The sequence below is a fragment of the Harpia harpyja genome, chromosome 9, assembly GCF_026419915.1.
Source record: "Harpia harpyja isolate bHarHar1 chromosome 9, bHarHar1 primary haplotype, whole genome shotgun sequence".
Classification (NCBI taxonomy): Eukaryota; Metazoa; Chordata; class Aves; order Accipitriformes; family Accipitridae; genus Harpia; species Harpia harpyja.
Genome location: NC_068948.1, coordinates 21,197,927 through 21,219,318, shown reverse-complemented (window position 1 = coordinate 21,219,318; position 21,392 = coordinate 21,197,927). Strand labels below are relative to the sequence as shown.

General features: G+C 46.5%; 1 protein-coding gene across 3 annotated transcripts in view; it reads right to left on the bottom strand.

Annotated features, from left to right (window-relative positions):
• Positions 1–880: 880 nt before the first annotated feature.
• Positions 881–21,392, bottom strand: part of B3GNT9 (UDP-GlcNAc:betaGal beta-1,3-N-acetylglucosaminyltransferase 9) — a 25,797-nt gene continuing 5,285 nt past the window's right edge. Inside the window, exons 1-3 of one of the 3 annotated variants that reach the window (XM_052795601.1) lie at positions 11,728–12,296; positions 3,989–4,031; positions 881–3,137 (exon numbers count right to left, since the gene is read on the bottom strand). In XM_052795601.1, coding sequence (XP_052651561.1) covers positions 1,829–3,073 — 1,245 coding nt within the window. In that variant the 5' untranslated portion in view covers positions 3,074–3,137; positions 3,989–4,031; positions 11,728–12,296 and the 3' untranslated portion in view covers positions 881–1,828. Of the gene's footprint in view, positions 3,138–3,988; positions 4,032–11,727; positions 12,297–17,057; positions 20,427–21,392 lie in introns of those variants that run through there. The other 2 variants (XM_052795602.1, XM_052795603.1) reach the window with 2 other exon arrangements.

The following is a 21,392-nucleotide window of genomic DNA, read 5'->3' as shown; positions in this document are numbered from 1 at the left end:
GGTCTTTTGATTTCTATACAGCTGACCTTTCCTTGGAAATACATTATTGTAAGGCTTAAACTCTTATGATGAAGATAGTATGTAAGACTGTTAATAGTCTACCAATGGCTATTACCAGCTTGCTTTCCTCCATGTTGTGCATAGTTAATACAAGTACTGAACCTGGACTACTGCTGGGGAGGAGGAAGGTTATACCCAGACATGAAATGCAACTGCGCTGCAGGCTCTGTTCAAGTGAAAGCAACTTCCTGGACATTTATGACTGATTGTAGTTTCCTTTGAAGTGGTGTGTATGTGCCCTCCTGAAGAGGAATGGCATTGGGGGTTCTCTGATGGATAGGAGTTTTGCTGAGGGGGGAAAAATTGCAAAAGAATTAACAAACACAGTATCAGAGGTGAATTCAGGCTCTTTGCCCCATGAATTTTGTAGTTTTTTAACCCTGATTTAGAGGAATTTTAATTCCTCTTTGATGTCCAAGAAAAGGGTGTTCTTTTAAGGTAATCTGCTGCTGGAAAAACCAAAATGCTTCAAAGTATTGACTGTTCTTTGAAAAACTAAGCAATCCAGTGTTCTTGTCCGATGCTTAAAATACTTAAGAAGTTACAGGCTGACTGAACCTTGCAAAGTCCAACAGAAAGATTGCTTTGTGTTTTTGCTTTCTTGCAATAAATTTAGAAACGCTTTTATTCTGAAGCCCTTTTGTCTCAAGACTGCTTTCTCCCTTCACGTGACACCCGCAGCAATACGAAAAGTCTTGGCTGCTCTTTGTAGTTGACTGTATGCCAGGCAAGAGCACCAAGGTCTCTAGAAACCAGTCTAGTCCATTGACAAGTTTCCTTTGGTTTGAAGAAGCTCCCAAATGTGACGCAAGCAGCAAGCAAAGGCCAAAGGATCTCTCCAGATGCAAACCTTCTGAAGATCTGGATTAGATGGTGAGAGAGATCAGATGCTGTTGGATGACTCTGAGTTTTCACTGCGTGCCAGTCAGCATAGCGTAGAGCCTGAGCTCATGGAAGTGCCAAAAACTGGTCCCCTGAGTCCTGAGTGTGTCAATGGAGCAGATATTTGAACTGAGGTGTTGCTACGAATAATGAAAAATCAAGACTTGGAGCGATCAACTCAAAGTTCTTCTTGTCCTTTCTTTAAAGGCCCTTTGGAAGTCTGCCCCTTCCCAGTTGTCTACTTACCTGTCCTTTGCTCAACCAGCCATGCCACCCTCAGCCTCCGGTTTGTTTTCTTGTTGTCCATCCTATCTGCAATGTATAGGACCCCATTTCAATAGCTGCTAGCCGTTCTTCTCCTCTTATGAGGCCTATAGAAAGCCAACCAGGCAGTGGTGATTTGATTTGAGCATACACTAAGGTGACTTGATTTCCTTTACTCTAGTTACTGTGTAGTTTGGTCATTTTTCAATGAGTCCAAGTGAAGGTAACGAGTTGACAACGATTCCTGTGCTCCTTGGTGTCATCTCTTGCCCTCTATCTTCTTTCATTTCTTACATTTCTAACGCTGAAAAATCTCCAAGGATTGCATTTTGCAATGTGCTTTTTACACATTGGCCTGCTAAGCACTGCTATAATTCTAATAAATAATAATAAATTAAAGATACTGTTATGATTATTTGGACTCATTAATGGAGAAGGACCTACATGGTATGTTGTGCAAATGTAGGATTTTGGCAAATTCCTGCAATGCTTTGTCATCTTCTCTTAACTTTGTAAATAAGAAGTGCTAAAATACTTCTAAAGTCGGCTCATTTGGTTGCAACACTTCCAGGTTCCCTTTCTCAGCTGGTTTACTATGAGTTTTTGCTGCAGTCTGCCTGCATTATCTGAGCGGTGTTGCCTGTGTTATTTGAGCTTTCTTTTTCCATTGGAAAGGCTTCTTCACTTGCTTCTTCTGAGTACAGGAAAGATGTGGGCTGTGGAGCAGGTTCCACATTAGCCAGATCTCAGCAACTTTCAGACTGTGAACTACCATGAGATCTTTGTAAAAACAGGGGTCAAATGTCTGTAGGTGTGGGGCAGCAGAAGGCTTGACAATGCCAAAGGTCTTGAATCCTTCATGCAAAATGGGTTTGAGGTTGATTCTCTGTAAGCACATGCCCAAAAAGACATCATCAATGGGGAAGAGTTCCACCTCTCTGCAAGCCCTAGAGAGCTTCCTCATGGTGCAGCTGGACAGCAAAAACCCTCCTCCTCCTGCATAGGCTGGATAGATGCTTAGCCCATACATGGTCTCTGGGATATAGTATTTGCTCTTTCGGACACGGATAGGGCGGGCATTGTAGATGATGTCCCCAACAAAGAGGTCCTCAGTGGGGTCATGTCTCTCCAGGAAGTCAACAATGTTCTCGACGTTGACAAAAACATCGGCATCACCTTTAAAAATAAATTTCACGTTGTGGCAGAATTCAGCAGCCCAGTTCAGGAAATGGATCTCCTTCAGGGTCAGATTGAAGAAAGTGTCCATGAAGTCCCAGAGTAAAATGTCCCGGTATGTCTGACTCTCCTGGTGGATCAGGGTCTCCCATGTTGCCAGCACTGTCCTATTCTTTGGTGTTCCCAGGAGGAACACTCGCTGGATCTGCTCCCCGTTCACCAAACCCTCCCTGCCCCAAGTCTTCCGGACAATCTCACGTCTGTCAAAGTCTTCAACTACTGATTTGATAGCAATGAGCAGAAAGGGACCTCCAGGTGTTTTCCTGCATTTCTTGGGCTGGTTAATGAGGAGATTGAAGTTCCTGTTATCCTTGTTTAGGAGATAGCGCTTGAAGTTGAAGGCAGAATCAGTCAACGGGGATGGAGTTGTAGTTTGGACCCTGTTGTTGGCCACTTCTGTTCGTCTAACGATGGGAGTTACTTGGGGTCTGGGTACTGTTGCCTCTGCTGGCATCAGTCTCCAAGGTGCTCTGGGGTCAGAGAGTATTTTCGGTGTTACTGAAGGCTTCTTCTGTGTTGGTTCCTTGTTTCCTACCGGGACTAAATGTTCCAGCTGGGAGTAGAGTAGAGAGCAAAGCACTACCAGCAGGAAGAGGGTACAGATTGCATCCCCTTTGAGACGAACTCTCATTGTCTCTGCGGTGTTTCTGGGACTGTTAAAAGCTGTGTTTGAGCTGCCTGGCACCAGTGTCCATCTGTAAATAAACATACGGTGTGTCAGCAACGAGGATTCAGCAGCTTTGAAGCATGCAGGCAAGACTAACTGAAACACCATTTAAAGAACTAGCAGTAAAGTGCATTTTGCTCATACAAACACAGACATGTTAAGGAACTTGCCAAAAGGCACGCGGGTTCCAAACTTAATGCTGATCCGAGTGCTCTGGCTCTGTGACTTGGTTAGTTAAGTCACCGAGCAGTCATCCATCATCCTGAAAACCGCTCCCTAAACACAATGTGAAATCAGCCCTTCCTCCCACGTCCCTCTCTGCCGAACACGCTTTGCCATTTCAGAGATTTCACTGCTTTGGGAAAAACAAGGTGGAAAATGATGAACAATGCCATTCTTCCATAAATCATTAGATTTTTTTTTCTTTCTCCCACCCCCCACCCCCCAACTTGGTAACTGTTTCTTGCTGCTTTTACCCTTTTTGAGTCGAAACGGGGAGGCGCAGAGCTGGCTGCCTAAGGGCAGAGTTTTCAGTGGCAGCGTGTTGCTGGCATTGCCCCCCACACAGAGGCAGCTCTCGTAAACCTGATTTTTGCCTTCAAAATGAATACATTAGGCACCCTCTCAAATGCACATAGGGCCTTTTTGCTGCCAGTATTCTTTATAAAATATTAAACCATTATAAATAACTTCCATTAATAAGGTTAGAAGGGGCCATGGGTGTTTTGCCTCTGCCAAATCACCCTAACTGGTGAGCAAGATGTGGGCAAATAAATCCCAATATGCAGAAGCAAGGCAGAGCCTGGTGTTAGGAATGTTTTATTCACATGTGATAGATGAAGCTGCCTTTTGCAATACAAGATTGGATTGCTCACTTACACTCTTCCTGGAGATCTTCTGTCTCATTTGATCAATTCTTCAACTGCAAACAAACAAAAAAAATAATGATAGAGTAGTAAGAAGGCAGAAAGCAGCATGTAACCATCGTTGAGGGAAAGAGCTGGTCGAGTGTCCGTAGCTGCAGCAAAGGCAGGTCCTCTCATCACCACTGTATGTGCAGCCACACCGTTCCCCATGGCGGCTAACAACTGAGTTAAACAGAGGGGACTGACAGTCACTCCGGTCTCCCGGAGAAGGCAGGTGACAATCATAATGCCTACAGTCATTAGCAAGGAGCATGTTACTAAAAGTTTAGCTCCACCCCAAAATTTTCCCACAAGTGCACATAAGTATTTTATTCATCCACTGATAATGTTTTACACTCATAAGTGATTTACAGCTCTATCTTGCCTGGGCTGTATTAGTAGAAGCTACCTTTGAAGGTATTACAGTTGTCTGTCTGTCTGTCTTGAATTAGCTGAGCTCATATCCAAAAACTTCTTGATTGAAAGCTGCCTGGTTGTACGGCAGTCTGCCTTCACTTAAGGAACGCTCCTTAAGGACTGAAAAGGGTGGAGGAGTCAGGGCCTGCGCCTTCCTAAGCAATTTATTCCTGCAATTCAGAGTTTTCAGCATTGTTAGCCTGTGGAGCACACGGATGCTCAGCCTCCTGTCGAGCCCTGCAGCCACCTTACTGACTCAAACATCTAACAGGGCAGCAAAGTGCTGGGTAAGAAAATTGTTATTTGGCGTGATTATGACCTAAAACGGGACCCTCTTTAGTGTGGCGGCATCTGTTTTCAGCAAATCTTTTTTCACTGCCGCAGATTGTATCACCTGCTAATTGTTCATTAGCCATCAATTTTGTATCAGCCATAACGTTATCTTTTCGAAGCTCAAAATTAGACTGACAAGTCTGTAATTATGAAGTATTAAAGTAGTTGCACAACATTACCTCCAGACACTGTGGGATCTAGGCAGTATTTCAAGACTTGTGAGAAAGCAAAATTAATAAACCAGCTGATTTCTTGGTCAGCCCCTTTAAAATTCTTAGATGCACATTACTTGGATCTCATAATTTTAAAATATTTTGCTTTTTCATTACTGGTTAACTGCATCTCCAAGTTACTGTTGAAAAGGAGAGTATTTTGTCATCATAGGTATCACCTATCTTTTTTCCCAAGTGCAGCTCCAAAATATTTACTGAACTTGTCTGCTTTGTCTCCATTATTTCTGAAAACTTTATTTTAGCAAATGGCTTATCTGTGCCTTGGTGTAAGGCTCTTTGCATTCCTGGTGGATTTAAAATCACTTCCTCCCTGTCTTGATGACCATGCTTTTTTCCTCAGGCCTTCTTTCTTGCTGTTTTCTGGCCTCTAATAGAGATTGCTGGGGTTTTCTCTATTTGTTGGCTTTTTTTACCGTACATTTCACTTCTCTCCTAGGCTAGGCAGATGTCTTAACCGGCGCAGCTTTGATGTTAATAGCAGGATTGTAGAATTTTCTCTGATCTCTCATAAATTGTTAAAATACTTACAATAATCAGAAGCTGTTTTCTGTTTATGTTCTTTCTGCCACATGACTTGGCTCATAACTATTTTCAGCCTCGTGAAACAGTGCCTTCTAATGCCTATAGGATGTTAGTTTGCATTTTACGTCTGTCGTGTGCAAATTACCCTTGGCAAGTCCTGATTGCAGTGCTCTGCAGTGACCCGCTGTGTTTCAGTTTTGTGCTAAATCATCTTTTATCTGTCAAGATGCAGTTCCCAGCAGGCTTTCCCTCATGTTGCCTTCAATAATTTTCCAGAAGCTCCGGGGGTACGAAGGGATGCTCCCACTACACCCAGGACATGCCACTGAACTGAATCCGCTAAGGAGAAAGCGTCTGTCCCTCTTCTGCCCATCACGAGCAAGAATTTTTGCTGGGTGTTATTGAGATACCTGAAATAGGGACCCTGTCTCAAAAAGCTCATAAGAACTAAAACTAAGGCATTTTTGCTCCTTCCGGAGCGATGGGATAAGCTTTATTGAGGTGCTATGCAGCTCTGTGCACACAAGAAGCGAGTGGAGATGCGCAGCCCCTGGCAGGACAGATCCTGATAGCGTCAGGATGTTTGTGTAACTCTACTCAAGCTCTTTGTAAAGTCTCATCTCTTTCCCCACTGTAATAGCAAATTTTTTTTTCCTTTTCTATGCAAAAGTTTGATCTTATTTCAGCTGCCAGACTCCAGATGGTAATTAAGGAGCTGGATGAAAGTCCTGGCTCTTTCCTGTGTTTAATTTTATCGGCGAGGGTTTGGAATAAAATGTGTGTGTCATGAAACTCATAATTTCCATGGCTTACAGATTTATCCTGCCAGCATCTCACAATCTGGCAATAAGTGCCCTTGGAAAAGCCAAGAAAAACCCCGAATTGTTACAAGCCTGGGCTGATAGCCCGGATTTTCTTCTGTGTTTTCATTTATTGAAATAAAAGAATCCGAAACAGTGACTTCCATGCTGAAATAAAACAGTTCAGTGCCGAATATAGACATCTCATTTTCAAAAGATGTTGCCAGCCCTTGAAGTGATTCCTTGATCAAATTATATGGATTTTCCAATCTTTGTTAGATATTTCCTTCTTTTGAAGGTAATACGTTCGATTATTACACAGGTGTGAACTCTACCCATAGATGTCACTAGGAAAAGCTGTCCTGTTCTTGAATTCGGAGGGATTGATGATTCTGGCAGACACTCCGGTTTGTCCTAAAGCCAAAAAGATTATTCATCCACCTCAACACTGGGGAGAGGGGGAAAAATTACAGAGCTGTCAAAGTGAGCAGAAAATATTTGATGCCAAACAAGAGAGATGTGAGAACAGCAGAACATTTCTCAGGACAGCGTCTCGCTGCGTGTCCGCATCCAAGGCGGACGCGCCTCTCCTTCGTATGCTGCTGTGGGGGATCTCCATCCAACTTGTGACACGGAGCTGGGGTTATAAAACTGTTGCATCACGCAGTGCCTTGGGGAATGCAGGCTTAGCTGCCAGGGCTGCCTCCCATGTCCTCTAAGCTTGGAAAAATGGGCAGTTTTCCCTCTTGGTGTTGGCTGCCCAGGGATGGCTACAGTAAGGATCTTGAGTCCGGCTCGTGCAGGTGTGAATGGGAGGCTGCAGGTTGCCCAGGCAGTGGGACGAGGTGGGTCATGGGGAAGGTCGGGAGTGTTGCGTGCTGGGCTGCGAGCACCAGCGATGTTAGAGGTCTGAGCTGGGCTGTAGGAAGAGGGTGAGAGGTCCCATATCCATGAGGAAGCAACATGGGGAGCCTGTATGTAGGGAACGTGCTGGAAGGACCGAGGGGCCCACAGCCTGCATGGCCCGAGAGGCAACAAAATGCTCGAAAGCTGGAAGTGGTCGGAGCAGGGCACGGCACCCTGGTGAGCATCCAGGCAGGGAATCTGACCTGCACTGTCGCACGCTCGGGAAGAGGGCCCAGTTCTCCGCCTGGTTTTCATTTATTTGAGAGGAGGATTCTGAAATACAGCCAAGGAGTGCTGCAATAAAAGCAGTTAAATGATGATTTTTTAAAAATTTTTTGTTGTTGTTTTTAAGTTGCTTGTCCTTCATTCCCAGTTGAATGACGTGTAGCCTTGAGCTCATCCTGGAAACTTCCTTCTTTTGCAGCAGCTGTCACGTCTCCATCTCTTGGCACTTCTGCTCACATGGGCCCAGGTAGGGAAAAATCCTCTGGATCCTGTCCCCACATTCAGTCAAGAAGCCTTGGGGATTCTGGCATGTTGCTTTGTGCCTTGAAGAGTGATTATTCAACCCACCCAGCCTCAGGAAAAGCAGCTGCGATGATAGCAAGGCAAGCTGAAATGTGGTACACCGAGCAAGAAGGTACAAAACACAGCAACAAGCTCTGCTGCATGCTTGTTTGTCCCAGCCTCGCTCACGGGAGTACCCGTCCCCACCAAGCATGACTGTGGGTTGTCCCCAGATCAACTTGCTGCCCTGCTGCATGCGAAGCATTGCCGGCTCCCCTCCTCACTCCTGAAGCTGGAGCTGCCAATGGTAGGTTTCGGTTGGGCAATGGAGGGGCCGCATATGTTGTGTGGGCCACGCAATATGTAGGGCTGTTGTCGCTGATGGAGATGTCTTATCTGTTTCTCTGTAAAATGAGCTAAAGAAAGTATTGGGGATCCAACACCGGTGGGTGCAATGAGTTTTTTGCAGTCCTCAGGGGAACTTGGAGAATTCTGGCTGGTGGGGGTGCTTTGAGGCAATGCTTGAGGTTTTGGATATTTGTTTTCATTTCATGTTGGTTGAACGCATTTCACGAGAGCAAAGTCGGGTTGTAACACCCAGTGCTGGAAGCTGAGACCCGGCCTCTGACCTGCAGTGGGAAGGTCTGTGCACATGTGTGTCTCCCACCTCATTTCCAGCAGTTTTTCTGTCCTGATTCACTCAGCGAGAGCAAATCAAGCTCCCAGGCCCCTCCACACCTTGTGCTGCTGTTCTGCTGCTGCCGCCTCCTGATGCTGTTCAAGGATGCACCAGCAACAATGACAATGTACCCTATGCCCATCCTGCAGCTGGGGCTGTGTGAAATAGACGTGTGCAGATTAGCTCTATCCCACCAGACCAAGATGCTGACAGCAAGAAGTCCGCGCTGGCTGAAGCTCTGCTGACAATGTGTCCCTACTGACTCTTCACTTGGTCCCATCCTCCAAGCCCCTAACAGTCAGGAGAGCGTTTGACTTCTGTGTCCGCACCGGTTTAGTTTAAATGCGTTGCCAAACATGCAGACACGAGTAGCACTCTGTTTTGCGTGGGGATCACTTATTTTGCTCTCTTCAAGCCGCATTGGGCTGCCATCCTTCTCTTGCCCTTGTGCAGAAACCTGAAGTGAAGCACTAAGGCAAAGGTTTGAAACTTTCAGCTGAGTTATCTCGGTATGGGTCTTGTGCTGGCAAAACCTCATCTTCATTTTGCATTGCGTGGATGTCTGGGCTCTTTGGGGTACCCGCACAGGGAAATGTGTTGGCTTCCAGTACTGGGTTTGTTCTGCCCCACATACAAAAACATGCATGAAACAACTTGGGTTTAACGGTTTGAGCTGGTTTTGGAGTGTTTAAAGGGGAAGAATAGTTCTATGTGTCAGAGCAGGGGAAGAAGCCCTCTTTCATTTCTATGTTTGGGTGCCATGTAACGAGTTTTATTCCTGCATGGCTTCTTTTTTGGTTTTGTCTGTTTGGTTTTTGGTTCCCCTGCCCCCTGCCTCCAGGCAAAGTCAATAACCTCATCAAAGTTGATCCTTCAAGTGGATTTGGTGCCGGACAACTCCTCTCTGCATTACAGTGTTCGTGAAGAGGTCTCATTTGGAGCTACAGGATTACAAAGCGATGCTGAACAATTTGATCTTCTTGACAAGAAGACAGGGCAGGCTGAAATACAAGAGACGCCCTTTGGCACGTTCATTAGCGCAAAGCCTTAGAAAAATGAAGTAACCAAAACAATCGCTGATCTGCCTTACCAGAAAAAAAGAGCCAATCTCATTCAGCTGCTTCGAAGTTTTGAAGTCTATAAACAAACTGAGAATAGGCTGTGGGATTTAATTACCTGAATGTCTTAAGAGAGCTTTCCCAGGAGTTGGGATCATGAGCCAGAGCCAAACGAACACAGTACAGAGGGGCAGAGGCTCGCAGTGCACGCCATGGCACTGCTCAGATGCTGCTGGCCAGTGCCGCTGTCGCAGCAGCAGTCTGGTGTCACCGGCATGGCCTCACTGCTGCCGTTACTTGTGTGGCAGCACCTGGAGGCAAAAACTCTGTTGGTTGAAACACTGCACAAGCAGGTAACAAAAATGCAGGCCCCACTCCAAGGACCATTTCCAACTTTCCTGTTGGAGCTGCTTTTCAGGCCAGCGCAAAGGAATGGACAAGATCCACGCTGCTACAGGACAGGGTGCCTTATTTATCTCTCTGCTTGCCACAGTCCTGAAATATGTGGTTTCATCAGCTTCCCAGCTGGCTGGTCCTATTTTATTACAGCCTCTCCTGCTGATGCTGCCAGTCTCGCCATCGCAATGCCAGTCATGCATTAGACAACTGCTTGCAAATGGCTGCTGCAGTTGCCTCCTTTTAGCTTTCACCCCAGTTGGTGAAACTTTTCTGAAGTATACAAACCAAAATGCAGAGAAACTGCAGAGCTGCTGTGCAAAGGCTGGAAACGCACACTGAGATGTCTGCTCTCACGTACAGGGGTCCCAGAAAGGAACTTGCACCATCCCTGGCAGGGAATCGCGTGGTACCATGGCAGAAGGCAGTGGCAGTTGTGCACGGGAGCCCCAATCACCCTGGGCAGCGCTGGCTGCCTGCACGACCGTCCCCACAACCTCCAGGGAACGGTGGGTGCCTGCACTGCTCCTCCTGTCACCCCGCTGACCCGGCAGTAAGTCACTCGCGTACACGTGGCACGGTTTGGGGACAGCAGCTGTGCTGCGTTTAAGCAGTGCAGGATGTTTTCCTGGCCCTTTTGGGGCTGGACATGCCATCGGGGCAGTGCCCGTGCAGGACTGCACTGCTGCCAGGCACACCATGGCAAGCTCCGGCAAACCAGGAAAACTCTAGCTCCTCTTAAGAGCAGCACCATGTCTCTTAAAGAGAGCGTTCAGCTGCCCACAAGGTAGGAGAAGGTAACACGCAATTATCTTCCACAGGCGTAGCAGCCTTGAGAGGTACTTTCCTAAATCCAGATGCAGTCTTGTGTGTAGGTGGTCTGATTTTCAGAATTACGGAGAGCTCAGCAGCTCAACTCACACCCTGAGTGCTTCGGGGAGACAGGGCCCTCCTGGAGCAGCCAAGCGCAGGGCGAGAAACCTGCCTTCTCTCTTGCAAACATTCATTTCCCCTGGCCCCAGGAGGAGAATAAAGCCTTGCAGGCTCGTGAAACAGCCCCACCAAACCACCCACCCTCCTTTCCCAGCCCTCCCTAGGCTGCAGCACTCGCTGCCTTTCCAGCTCCCAGACCCTCTTCTGATCCAAGGAATAATTTGCCTGATGTGCCCCAAAACCCAGCAATCACAGTGCATTAGCATGGGTGTATTGTTACACCCAGACATGAATGGGAGAGAGAGTGCGTGCTGACTTGCCCCACTAATTTCAAGATGCCACGCAACACATAAGTTTATCAGAATCTGCCCAAAGGCTGTTAAAAAAATGCGATCAGTAACTGCCCAGTCACTGGGACTGAATTTTTTTCTTTCTGTCTTTGCAACGCTACAGAGCTTGAAAATTTCCATGTTTTGCTCAAAGCACACGATAGTGCTACATGGGGAAGATTCATGTCCTTTTACTGATAAGGAAGGGCTTGTAAATGTTAATGTGCCACCACTGGAACATGTTCACGGTTGGGAGGAAACCCTGTCTCGGAGCACTGGAGGCATTCTCTAAAGAAGCCCCAAACTTCCTTCTGTAAAAACAACCTAAAACACCCAAAGAAAGTTCTTTGGAAAGTCAAGTGCAAAGTAGACCTAGCAGGGCTGGAGGCTGCATGTTCAGAGCCTGTAGCCAGCCCTGCTGCATGTTAACCATCACGGTTCAGGTTGCTGCATGTAACAACATTGCAAGAGCAACAAGGCAAAAAGAAAAGCCGCAGGCTGGAGGAAAAGGAAAGCAGTAAGGACGGTCTGCAGTTCACGCTGCTTGCTGCATAACTCTCCCCAACCCACCCTGATCAAACATACATAATAGATACTTACACCCCATTTGATAGCGCTGATCCTGTGTCCCCTCGGTAATGTCTCAGCAGCAGGCTGCCAAGTAGGCACATCTGGATATAGTTAGCGTTAGACATTCCTCAGCCTTTAAGCGAAACCAAGGAAATCCTTGCTGAGCAAAGCAGCGCTCCATCTCCTGCGCTCTGGGCCGTTTTCATGCTGAAAGCCAGCAAAGTTTCCCCGTGCTGGTGCGTCTACTGGGAAGGGATGCATGTGCCAACGGGGTCTGAGACAAGACGCCGGGCTCCCTCCTCGCGCTCGCTTGCTTGCTGTAGCGTGGTGGAAGGAGCAACCGCACCAGGGGAAGGAGCTGGGTCCGCTTCCAAGTGCCTGACACGTGATCGGAGGGCTGGGGAGCGCAGATGGCCTCCAGCGCCGCAGAGCTCCCGCGCCCCGCGTCTCTCTGCGCCCGGGTACCCGCGCCCCGCGGGACAGGGCAGGGACGGAGGTGTCGAGGGATTGAACGCAGAGCCGGCCTGGGGACTTCCCTTGGTTCTGCTGTTTTACTGGTTAAAAATAACAACCGCAAAAAAGGCTGGGTTTTTTTTTTTTTTCCTGTAGCTTTTTTCAATAGGAAGTGTACTAATTTCTCTGTCTTTTCTTTTTTTTTCCCAACAATTTGGCTTTTTTTTTTTCTTTCATCCCCTTGTGATTATTTACTTGACCTCTGCAAAGGCTCAAAATTAGAAATTGAGGTTGGGTTCAGCTCAGAAGGAATATCCACTTGGCGGTTGGTTTCTTTTTGCCTAGTAGGGTAATGACGGGAGGAGGCAGGAGCTGAGGAGCACAGAGGCTGAAGACAGATGCGAGGGTCCTCCCAAACCTCCCAAAACAACACTGAACAACAACAACAAAAAAATCCCCACTCATTTTTTTTTTTCATTGAATTTGAATTAGTTCTAAACAAAACATTTTTATTTGCAGCCAAATCTAAATTGCCACAGCTACCAATTTGCCAGCTGACTGCAGCCATAGCGCTTCCTATCTCTGGCTGTTTCTTTGTTTCTGCAATGGAAACAATTGACCCTTATTCCTCTAACACACACCACGGGTCTGGAGAGTGCCCAGACCACAGCCCCTTTAGTATGCAAAGTTTTTAATTTACAGTGAATTTGTCATAAAAGCAGGTTTTGATCTACTCTGTTGTTTTCACAAACACACACCCGACTGTTTTTTAAACATAATGTAAAAAGGCTTTTTTATAAGCCTGTGCTTTTTTGATATATTTTTAATTTCAGCTCAAACGTTTTGCTTGATTGAACACAATGTCACTGGGAAAAGCTGTCATATGGACGGGTTCCTGATCAGCAACCCTCCAGCCCGGCGTTCAGGTGCTCCAGCCTCGGAAAGCCCTTTCCTCGTGACCTGCAGCTGTCTGAAACATAGTAGTTCCTTGCTGGATAGTGCAGCTGGTCGGAAACCTTGGCCATAAATGTTACTCAGCTTCATGCTTTCCCTGTGCCAACCCAAAGTACCTTTATCCTCCTTCTCCACAGCAGCAGCCCGAGGCTGTTTTTCATCCCTGCCCCATAAGGAGGCAGATGATGGTCACAGAGGCGAAGAGCAAACTAGTGTCCACCTTTGCTCGGAGGGGCTGGCTGTGGAGTGAGGGGGACCACTCCCCAAAACCATCAGGGACTCACAGCAGGTATTTCCACCGCGTTCCCCCACCCAGGTTTTGGGAGCTACTATCCTTTTTGCTTGCTCCCACGGGATGACAGTGAAAACAGAGGGTTTCATTGCTGTGTGGTGCCTTTTGTGGCTGCTGTGGCTTGGAGAGTCATGCAGGGAACTTGGGAGGTGGAGGAGTTTTCTCTGTGGGTGCTTCTACTTGGTTGTTGTCTCACCTGTACGTTGTTCCCTGGGCACTGATGCGTGGCTGATTCATTCTTCTCACTGCCGGCAAAGTTGCCCTTGGTCCGTCCCATGGCTTGTCACTCTGTCTTATAAGACTGGGTCAGTGATCTCGTTGACCCTCATCAGTAGGTTAACCCTGGGTCGGTGTGTTGGCACATGGCTTTAAGTGAGCCATGTGCCCAATGTCCTTCCACCCACTGTAGGGCAGAGCCTTGCTCCCCGTTACTGTATTCCTGCAGGAATTGAGCCATGCGGTTGGGAATACAGCTTTCTGGTAAATAAAGAAGGGCTGATCTTGTGATTTTCAAGTACTGTCTGAGATTTAAGTGATTCAGGGTGAAATATTGCTCTGCTCAAGTTCATGGCAAAAGGAATTTTCCCAGGTTCAGCTGCCAGGTCAGCCAGTGGCTTCCTGTGAAAAGCCGCAGGAGAAGATTTAGCGTCAAAGCTCCTTGGCTCTCCACCTACGGAGCAGGCAGCCTTGTGAGAAAGCTCACTAACAGCAAGGCACTTTGGGATTACAGTGGTGCTGTGGCCTTGGAGGAGTGCCAGATAGATAATGGCACCGAAAGAAACACTGGGAGTTCTGCCAGGTGCCAGGTTTGGGACAACCCTCCCCTTCTGGCCATGTTTGCTTAAAAAGGCTCATCAAAGCAGTAACTGGAACCTGACCAAATGTGGTGGCTTAGCTTGGTTTTGACTTGAAATCAGAGCCATTAACTTGCCGGTGGGGCACCAGCCTTGGTGAGTCAGTAGATACGTGTGACGTTGGACAGGACCCTACTGTGCATCCAGACACTTTGGCTGGATGCTCCTCTGAGAGCTGGTGATAGCCAATGTGGTCAGACCTTCAGTGAAACCCTTTCTTACTACTGCAATAAGCATTTAATGAAAGTCTCTGAGGCCCTTTTCATCAAAAGTGTGTATTTATTTATAAAAAAAAGAATGGAGAAAAAATAGACCAAAGTGCTTTTTTCTATAAAAGACAATTCCCTGGAGGTTGAATGTCCTAGACCTGAGTATACATGGCATTGCAGTCTGTAGCTGTAGATGGCTGATCCAGATGTGATGCTGAATATCACAGAAATTTGGAATTAGGTCAGCAGGGATTTTTCCATTGATGACTAAGGGACTTTTAACCACACATGTCCTATGGATTTCAGTTAGAGATGTATGGCCAAATCCCTTCAGTGGCTTTAAAATTCAATCCAGAGAAGAAAAAAAAAAACCAACTTTTGACTCTAGGCCTTAAATTGCCTCACTGTTTGAGCCCATCTGTACAAAAGACAAATGGCCAGACCCTTGTCCAGTGTAAAGCACTGTATCTCACCAATTTCATGTACATGCTCCAATATGTGGGCTAGACTGAAGAAACCCTCTTGACTCCCATTCTAGCATCTCCTTGGTTTAAGATGTACAATACCAGAGGTTAATGGCTATACCAGAATTTTCAGTTAAACTAAATCAGCAGGTTAAGTGAATTCGAGGCTCCTCATTGCTGTACGTGCTCACTTTTGGTTTCAGGGTCTGTGGGCAGCTGCCAGGGTGTGACTCGGAGGTGGCTCTAAGGTACCTTTCAAAACCGTAGAGGGGAGGTGACATGGTGACCCAGGCAGTAGGACAGCTTCTCAATGTTGAACTGGATTTTGAAATGAATGGCAAAATTAACAGGTAAGGAAAAACCCCACAATTTCCTCACACTGGGAAACGACCTTTGTCCGGAGCAGTGCCCGCACCAAGCACTTACGCCTTCTCTGAAGAAGTAGTTTCCCTCAGCTCTAAGCCTACACGCTTTTTTGCCTTTATGTTTTCCATACCTTGACAGTGGTGCAATGTATATTCTGTTTTCTACCTCCACTTCCCCCAAATTTTGAAACAGATATAGTTCTGAGACTTCCCAGCTATGAAACTCCAGCAAACTGTTTTACTTGGAGGCTCTCATTTTTTCATAAAGCTCTGTAACCTGCAGTGCTGTGACATTAGCACCCCATTTTGCACTAAAAATAATCTAGATATCCATCTCTTCAATGGTAGGGCTGAAGCAGAAAACGGAAACCTGGAAAGCATGAGCTGTTGACATTCATTTTTAATTTGACTTGCTATGAAAATCTGGAAGAAAATTTTATTCTTTCTTTAAGGTCCAGCTCATGATTATTAAGCACTTCCGATCAATAATGCTGAACCCTTTCCTTATTTTTGAGTCAAGTACTGTTTTCACCTGACAAACTGGTCCACTGTAAGCAGCTGTGGCACGTGAGAACTGAAGCTGCTGGAAGAGAGCACCTTCCCCATCTGCCATGATGGTGCATTGTCGTCTTCAGCAGAGGAAGATCTATGGTGTATTTTTAACAAGCATCTAGAAGGGTTTAAGTCAGCCTTTCACTAACTCTGCTCTCCAGGACAGTTTGATATTTTCCTTTGTGATGATTTTATATCAGGGTATACTCTCAAGTTTACTTCTGTCAGATGCCTCACGTCAAAGTGTATCTGGTGAGCATTTTAACTTTCAGTCTTCTCTTTGTTCTAATCTGTTTGAACACTGTAGTTCAGCTATGCCAAAACAAATCATTCTAATTCTCCTTTGGATGGATCTTTTATTCCTTCTGGCAGACTAAAAGGAGCCTCCTTCAAATCTGAAGCATTGCTAAAACTACAAAAACAAACTGTACTACAAAAAAAGCCCTCTTGGATCCCTTCCTGTAAGCACATTTTGGCCTGGATCCTGCTGTTTGTTTTATATTTTGTTGATTTCATTTTTTATATGCAACTGATTTGCATCTTTATTTGCTTTTAATATCATGTGCTGGTTTGCTGCATGTTTGATTCTGAAACACCACCCCTCCCCCACCCCACTCCCGATTTATTTTTTTTTTTTTTTTTTTTTTATTCCAGACAGATCTCAATACATAGAGAAGAGCTGTTACAGGATAAGGCCAAATTCACCAGCAGCAGCACTGTCCATGGCTTATCTCACACACTAGACATTAGCTAATCGTTATAAATAGTAGTAAGGGAGTGTCACTTACATGTCTTGCATCTGAGTAGGTGCAGTATGTGTGCAACTAACTTTGCACAGGCAAGGAAGAAAGCATGAGTGCGCTCCTCTTCCGACAGCATGCCAGCCAGGCAGTCACCAGGAGTGCTTGTTATAGCCCTTGGTCTAGCATATACAGCGCTGAGTTTTGTGTGTATCAGCAAGTATCCCCAACATCTAGCTCTTTCTTCAGTTCCACTCATTGCATTACTATCAGAGGTAAAGACACACCTCTAATTTCTTCCAACAAATCTCTGCTAATGTTTTTTTCTTCACAAGTGCTTCTTCCTTCCCTGTGTGATGCCAGTTCCCTTGTCTTTGCACACTGGTGTAAAACCGCTGTAAAATCTTCTGGGTAAAACAGAAGTAAATTCAGAGTCAAGCCCCAGCCAAATGCCAAATCAACGCAAATGACACCATGTGCTCATGATCCAATTTATCTATTATTTCATCTAAGGCTTCTGTGAAAATCGTCTCCATCTATGTTTGTGCCAGATAATACTAAAAAAACCTACTCTTTTAGCAGGAAGGAGTCTGCCTGAGACCAGAATCGACTTTTCATTGCGTATAATGATGACGATGGTGATGACTGATCAGGGAAAAGAAGGTATGAAACAGCCACTGCTATGGTCCCAAACCATGCCACGTGCTCAAGACAATTCCACCATGGAATATCACTGGAAAACCCTTTTCCTTTGAGTCTCTGCAATGAAGGCACCTGTGAATGCTGTTAAAGATGATGATATTCCAGAAAGGTTGCCAGGAGCTCCAGCACTTAATGGCACTTCTGAGAGGGAATCTGTGAGTAAGAGGAAACACATATGCCAATTGCTGGCAGAGGAATAAATGCACAAGGTTTGCATTAAGAAAAAAAGCATTCATGCTTAGTCCTCTGTAATACAGTAATAGCAGCAAGGAAGTTTTTTGGACTTTCTCATTTTGAGCATTAACAGATGCTACAAAAGCCAGCAGTTTTCACTACTCAGTGGTTGCCTTATAACTGTATATGAAAGTTGTGCACATGAATAGCTAGTTTGAGAGCTTAGAAATATTCATTACAAACAAGAAACAAGACAGCAGGCTATGCATATGACGTTGTTTTCTAAAAAATCATTTTTGCAAAATCAAGAGCAAACCCTCTTGCTGTTAAAGTAATTTTCAAGTTTCTGATTTATTTTTTTTTTTAAATACCACTTGCCAGGTGGGTTGCTGCCAAACAGAGTTCCCTAGTTGGGATCTGGCAGGAAAGCTAAATGCTTTGAGGTATGGTTCCACAGCAGCCTAAACTAAGATCAGCATCGCTGTGCTGGTCCCAAAAGCAAAACTGTCAGAGAGGTAATTGCTTCACCTGGGGAAGAGCACTGGTACTGCTGTAAGGGAAAGGGTAGGACATGGAGCAGGAATGGGGGAGATGAGACTGCAACAGCACTGATGTAGAATGGCTTAATAAAAGGTCACGGAGCCACAGTCTTTGTAGAGATGGTGCCTGCATGAAGTCTTGCTTCCTTTGAAGCTATGGGCAAGACAGGAAGAGATTCACTCACACCCTGAAAACATTCTCCCCATCTTTGATTGCCTCCATTTCCTTTCCACACTGTACGTAAGCTCGGGGATTCAAAATCTGCAGAAAAAAGCCAGGTTCCTCAGGCTTACACTGAGGAACGCGACGCTCAGCGTATCTGAGGCATGTGGAACCCAACTGCGTAGAAGCTAGCCATCTAAATCCTCCTGATCCGGGTCTTCAGTTAGCTGATGCTCACAGCATACGTTTTAGCAGAAGCTAAGGGAGCAGCACCAGCCCCAGGCGCTCAGATCTGAGCCCACACCTGCATCCCACGTTGCATCCCTCCTTATTGAATTACAGCTTTGACTCCAGGAAGGATTAAGATATGAGCTGTGGTTTAAAAGGCCATCAGGGCTTGCCTGTCTGAAAGCTGGTCCTACCATGACTGCCAGCGGCCCGATACTTGCGTGCACGTGCAGGCTTTACATGTGCTGGCAGAGCCATCCTCTGTATCCGAAATAATTTCCAAGGCCCACTGGCTATTACCATGGAAGGAAAGAGCAAAGAGAGGTAAAATTAATGAAAAAGGATAAGTAAAAACATATCAGGAAAGCGCAGGGAATATGTCAAAGGTAATCAAGGTGGTGTGCTTTACAGGACCCATGTCATGCTAGATACTTGTTGCTTTGTTACAGGCAAAGGTGTAACCTCTCTGCTCTGTTGCAGTCTGCATCAACCATACCAGCAGAGTCAGCTTCTCCCACCGGAACTGAAAGCACAAGTCAGCCCTGGGGTTTGGGTGCTTTGTCCTTTAAGCCATTTTTAACCCTCAAAATCAGGGCAGGTAAATCCAGGCACAGCAGCTGATGCCCAATTGTCACACAGTGACAACACCATCAGGGAAAGGCTCTGTGCAGATCCCGACACTTGCGAGACACAATGGCGTGAGCTATCCTCTCTGGTGAACTCAGCAGGCTGAGGGCAGGTGGTTAAGAAATGAGCGAAGGCACTAGCAGCCAGCTGGTCAGAGACAATTGCTCAGCTCTGTGGGCTTGGTTCAGGGTGGTATTTGATGCTGCAACACACTTTAGAGCAGTAGTTCCAATCTACGCTCCATAGGTAACTTTCTGTCTAGGAGACTGTTTTCCTTTCAGCACTGTGTTTTGCTTTTCACAGATGCAGGCTCTCTCAGGTTGGTGGGAAAGAGCTAAGCATGATGTAGTCAATATATTATTGTCCACCATGGTCCAGAAAAAGTTGGGAATCATTCTCTGAATTTATGTTTGTCCATATTGCTTGTTCAGTGCCTGAAATTTGTTCTACAGCAGCAACCTTGTGCCCTGTGGAAGACTGTAACTGTCCCAAGTAAAAGGGAAACCTTCAGGTGGTGAGAGGTGGGAAGGAGCTATACTAGAGTAGGGCAGGACAGATGCACTTGCCACAGATGTTCCTTGTTTGAAGAACAAAGAAGGAAAATAATATAAAATTGACTTTTCCTTAATTTCCCCTCTATCTTTGCTGGATGTCATGCCTGAGGGCATAAATGTCTTCAATATAAAAAAATATACTGCAGCTCTCCAGGTGATGGCCCTGGGCCATAGCCTGAGAAACAGTGGCATTGTCTGCTTCCCAGAGAAATCCTCCGAGATGCCTTCCTTGCTTTTCTCCTCTCCCCCTCTATCCCCTAGGGCTCTCTGTCTGGCTGCTTCCCTGTGACATTTCAGTCCTGAAGGAAGTCAGGCTGAAAGCCTCTCTCACCAGTTCATGGGAAGGTAACATTGACTTGGAAACAGAATGAAATAAGGAATGTCAGAGGTCTGTGCTGGCTTCTGCGAGCACAGAACCTCTCCCCTGGGCTTTCCTACCTACATGGAAACCTGCGGTGATTTTCAGGACTTTACATTCCCAGACACTGGCAGCAGTCTTATACACTAGCTAAAGCAAGAAAGCCCTTAGCGATGCCACTACCCTTCGGGCTCTAGGAGCAGTCCTCATTGGAATGGAGGCCCAAGAGCTCCTCAGCCAAGCTGATGAGACCATTTTCTTCCAGGGCTGCAATCAGCCGTGCTATCGTGGCCTTCTTCCCCTCCGACTGGATAAATCTGAGAAGCAGCTGATAGGCTTGTTCATATAGTCCCTCTCGGTCATATTCGAGGGCCAGGTTATCAATGACAGGATCACGCAGGGCCCGGCAGTTCTTCTGCAAAGAGCGACCCACTTGCTTCCATTTCTTGGACACGAGCTTGGCAAATTTCTGGTGGTCGTCTGGTGTGAGCGTTCTGTTGGCTGAAAGGGACAGAGGGCCAGTAAAACATAGGGGTTTCATGGCTGATGTGATGCAGCTTGGACCAGTGTAAGGTTTGCTCAATATTCTGTGGAGCAGGGAATCTGTTCAGTGTCCGCAGCACGCTATTAAACTGCTGGGGAGCTGCTCTGCTTGTCCTCCGGTGTTTTAACACCAGGGCAGCACTGTGAGTTTGGAGCAGAAGTGCAAGAGCAGTGAAGCCAAAGGGACTGCCCCGCCACGGGCAGAGGGTCATGCACACGGGTCTGTGCGCTCCGACGGCATTCCTCCACCACTGGAAAGGGAGAGTTGGCTGGAGTAAGCCTCACCGCTTAGTGTCTCCTTGCTCTGTGTATGAGCTGAACATGTCTGCTCTCCACGTAGTGTGCCATCCCCCAGGGCAGTGCTGGTGCCTCGGGTGGCAAACTGTAGCACGTGGTGACAGTGTTACCTGCTCACAGCCTGCTGCCCTGGCACATCTGAGCTCCCTGCCTTGTTCAGGCCGTTCCCTTACCAAAATCCTCCCACATCAGAGAGTGTCTGTGCTTGCCCCCACCCTGCAAGCTTAGCAATGCCTATTTTCCTTTTCTTTTTTTTTTTTTCCTCCCCCAGGATGGGACTGTCCTGTGGTTTGCCAGAGCGTATTTCTTTTTCTGATGGACATCCTCTTTTGTTTCAGCCTTTCCAAAGCAACTAGGCAAGGCCTTTCTGACCAAGTCCCCTGTTCCCTACCTAAGCATCCTCAAAATACTGCAACACAGACAGGAGCTCTCTCCTTGGCTATTTAGCACTGGAGACTGTATACACAGCTTAAACACGCTCAGAAATGATCTAGCTGATCTCAAGCTAGAATTGCTATGTGAGACTGTCTGAAAGCTCTCTGTAGGGAACAGACCCCAAAGACAGATGGTGCACTGCAGGGAGCCTGGACAAATCCAGTCCTGGCTGAAAGCAGGGCTGATGGTGTC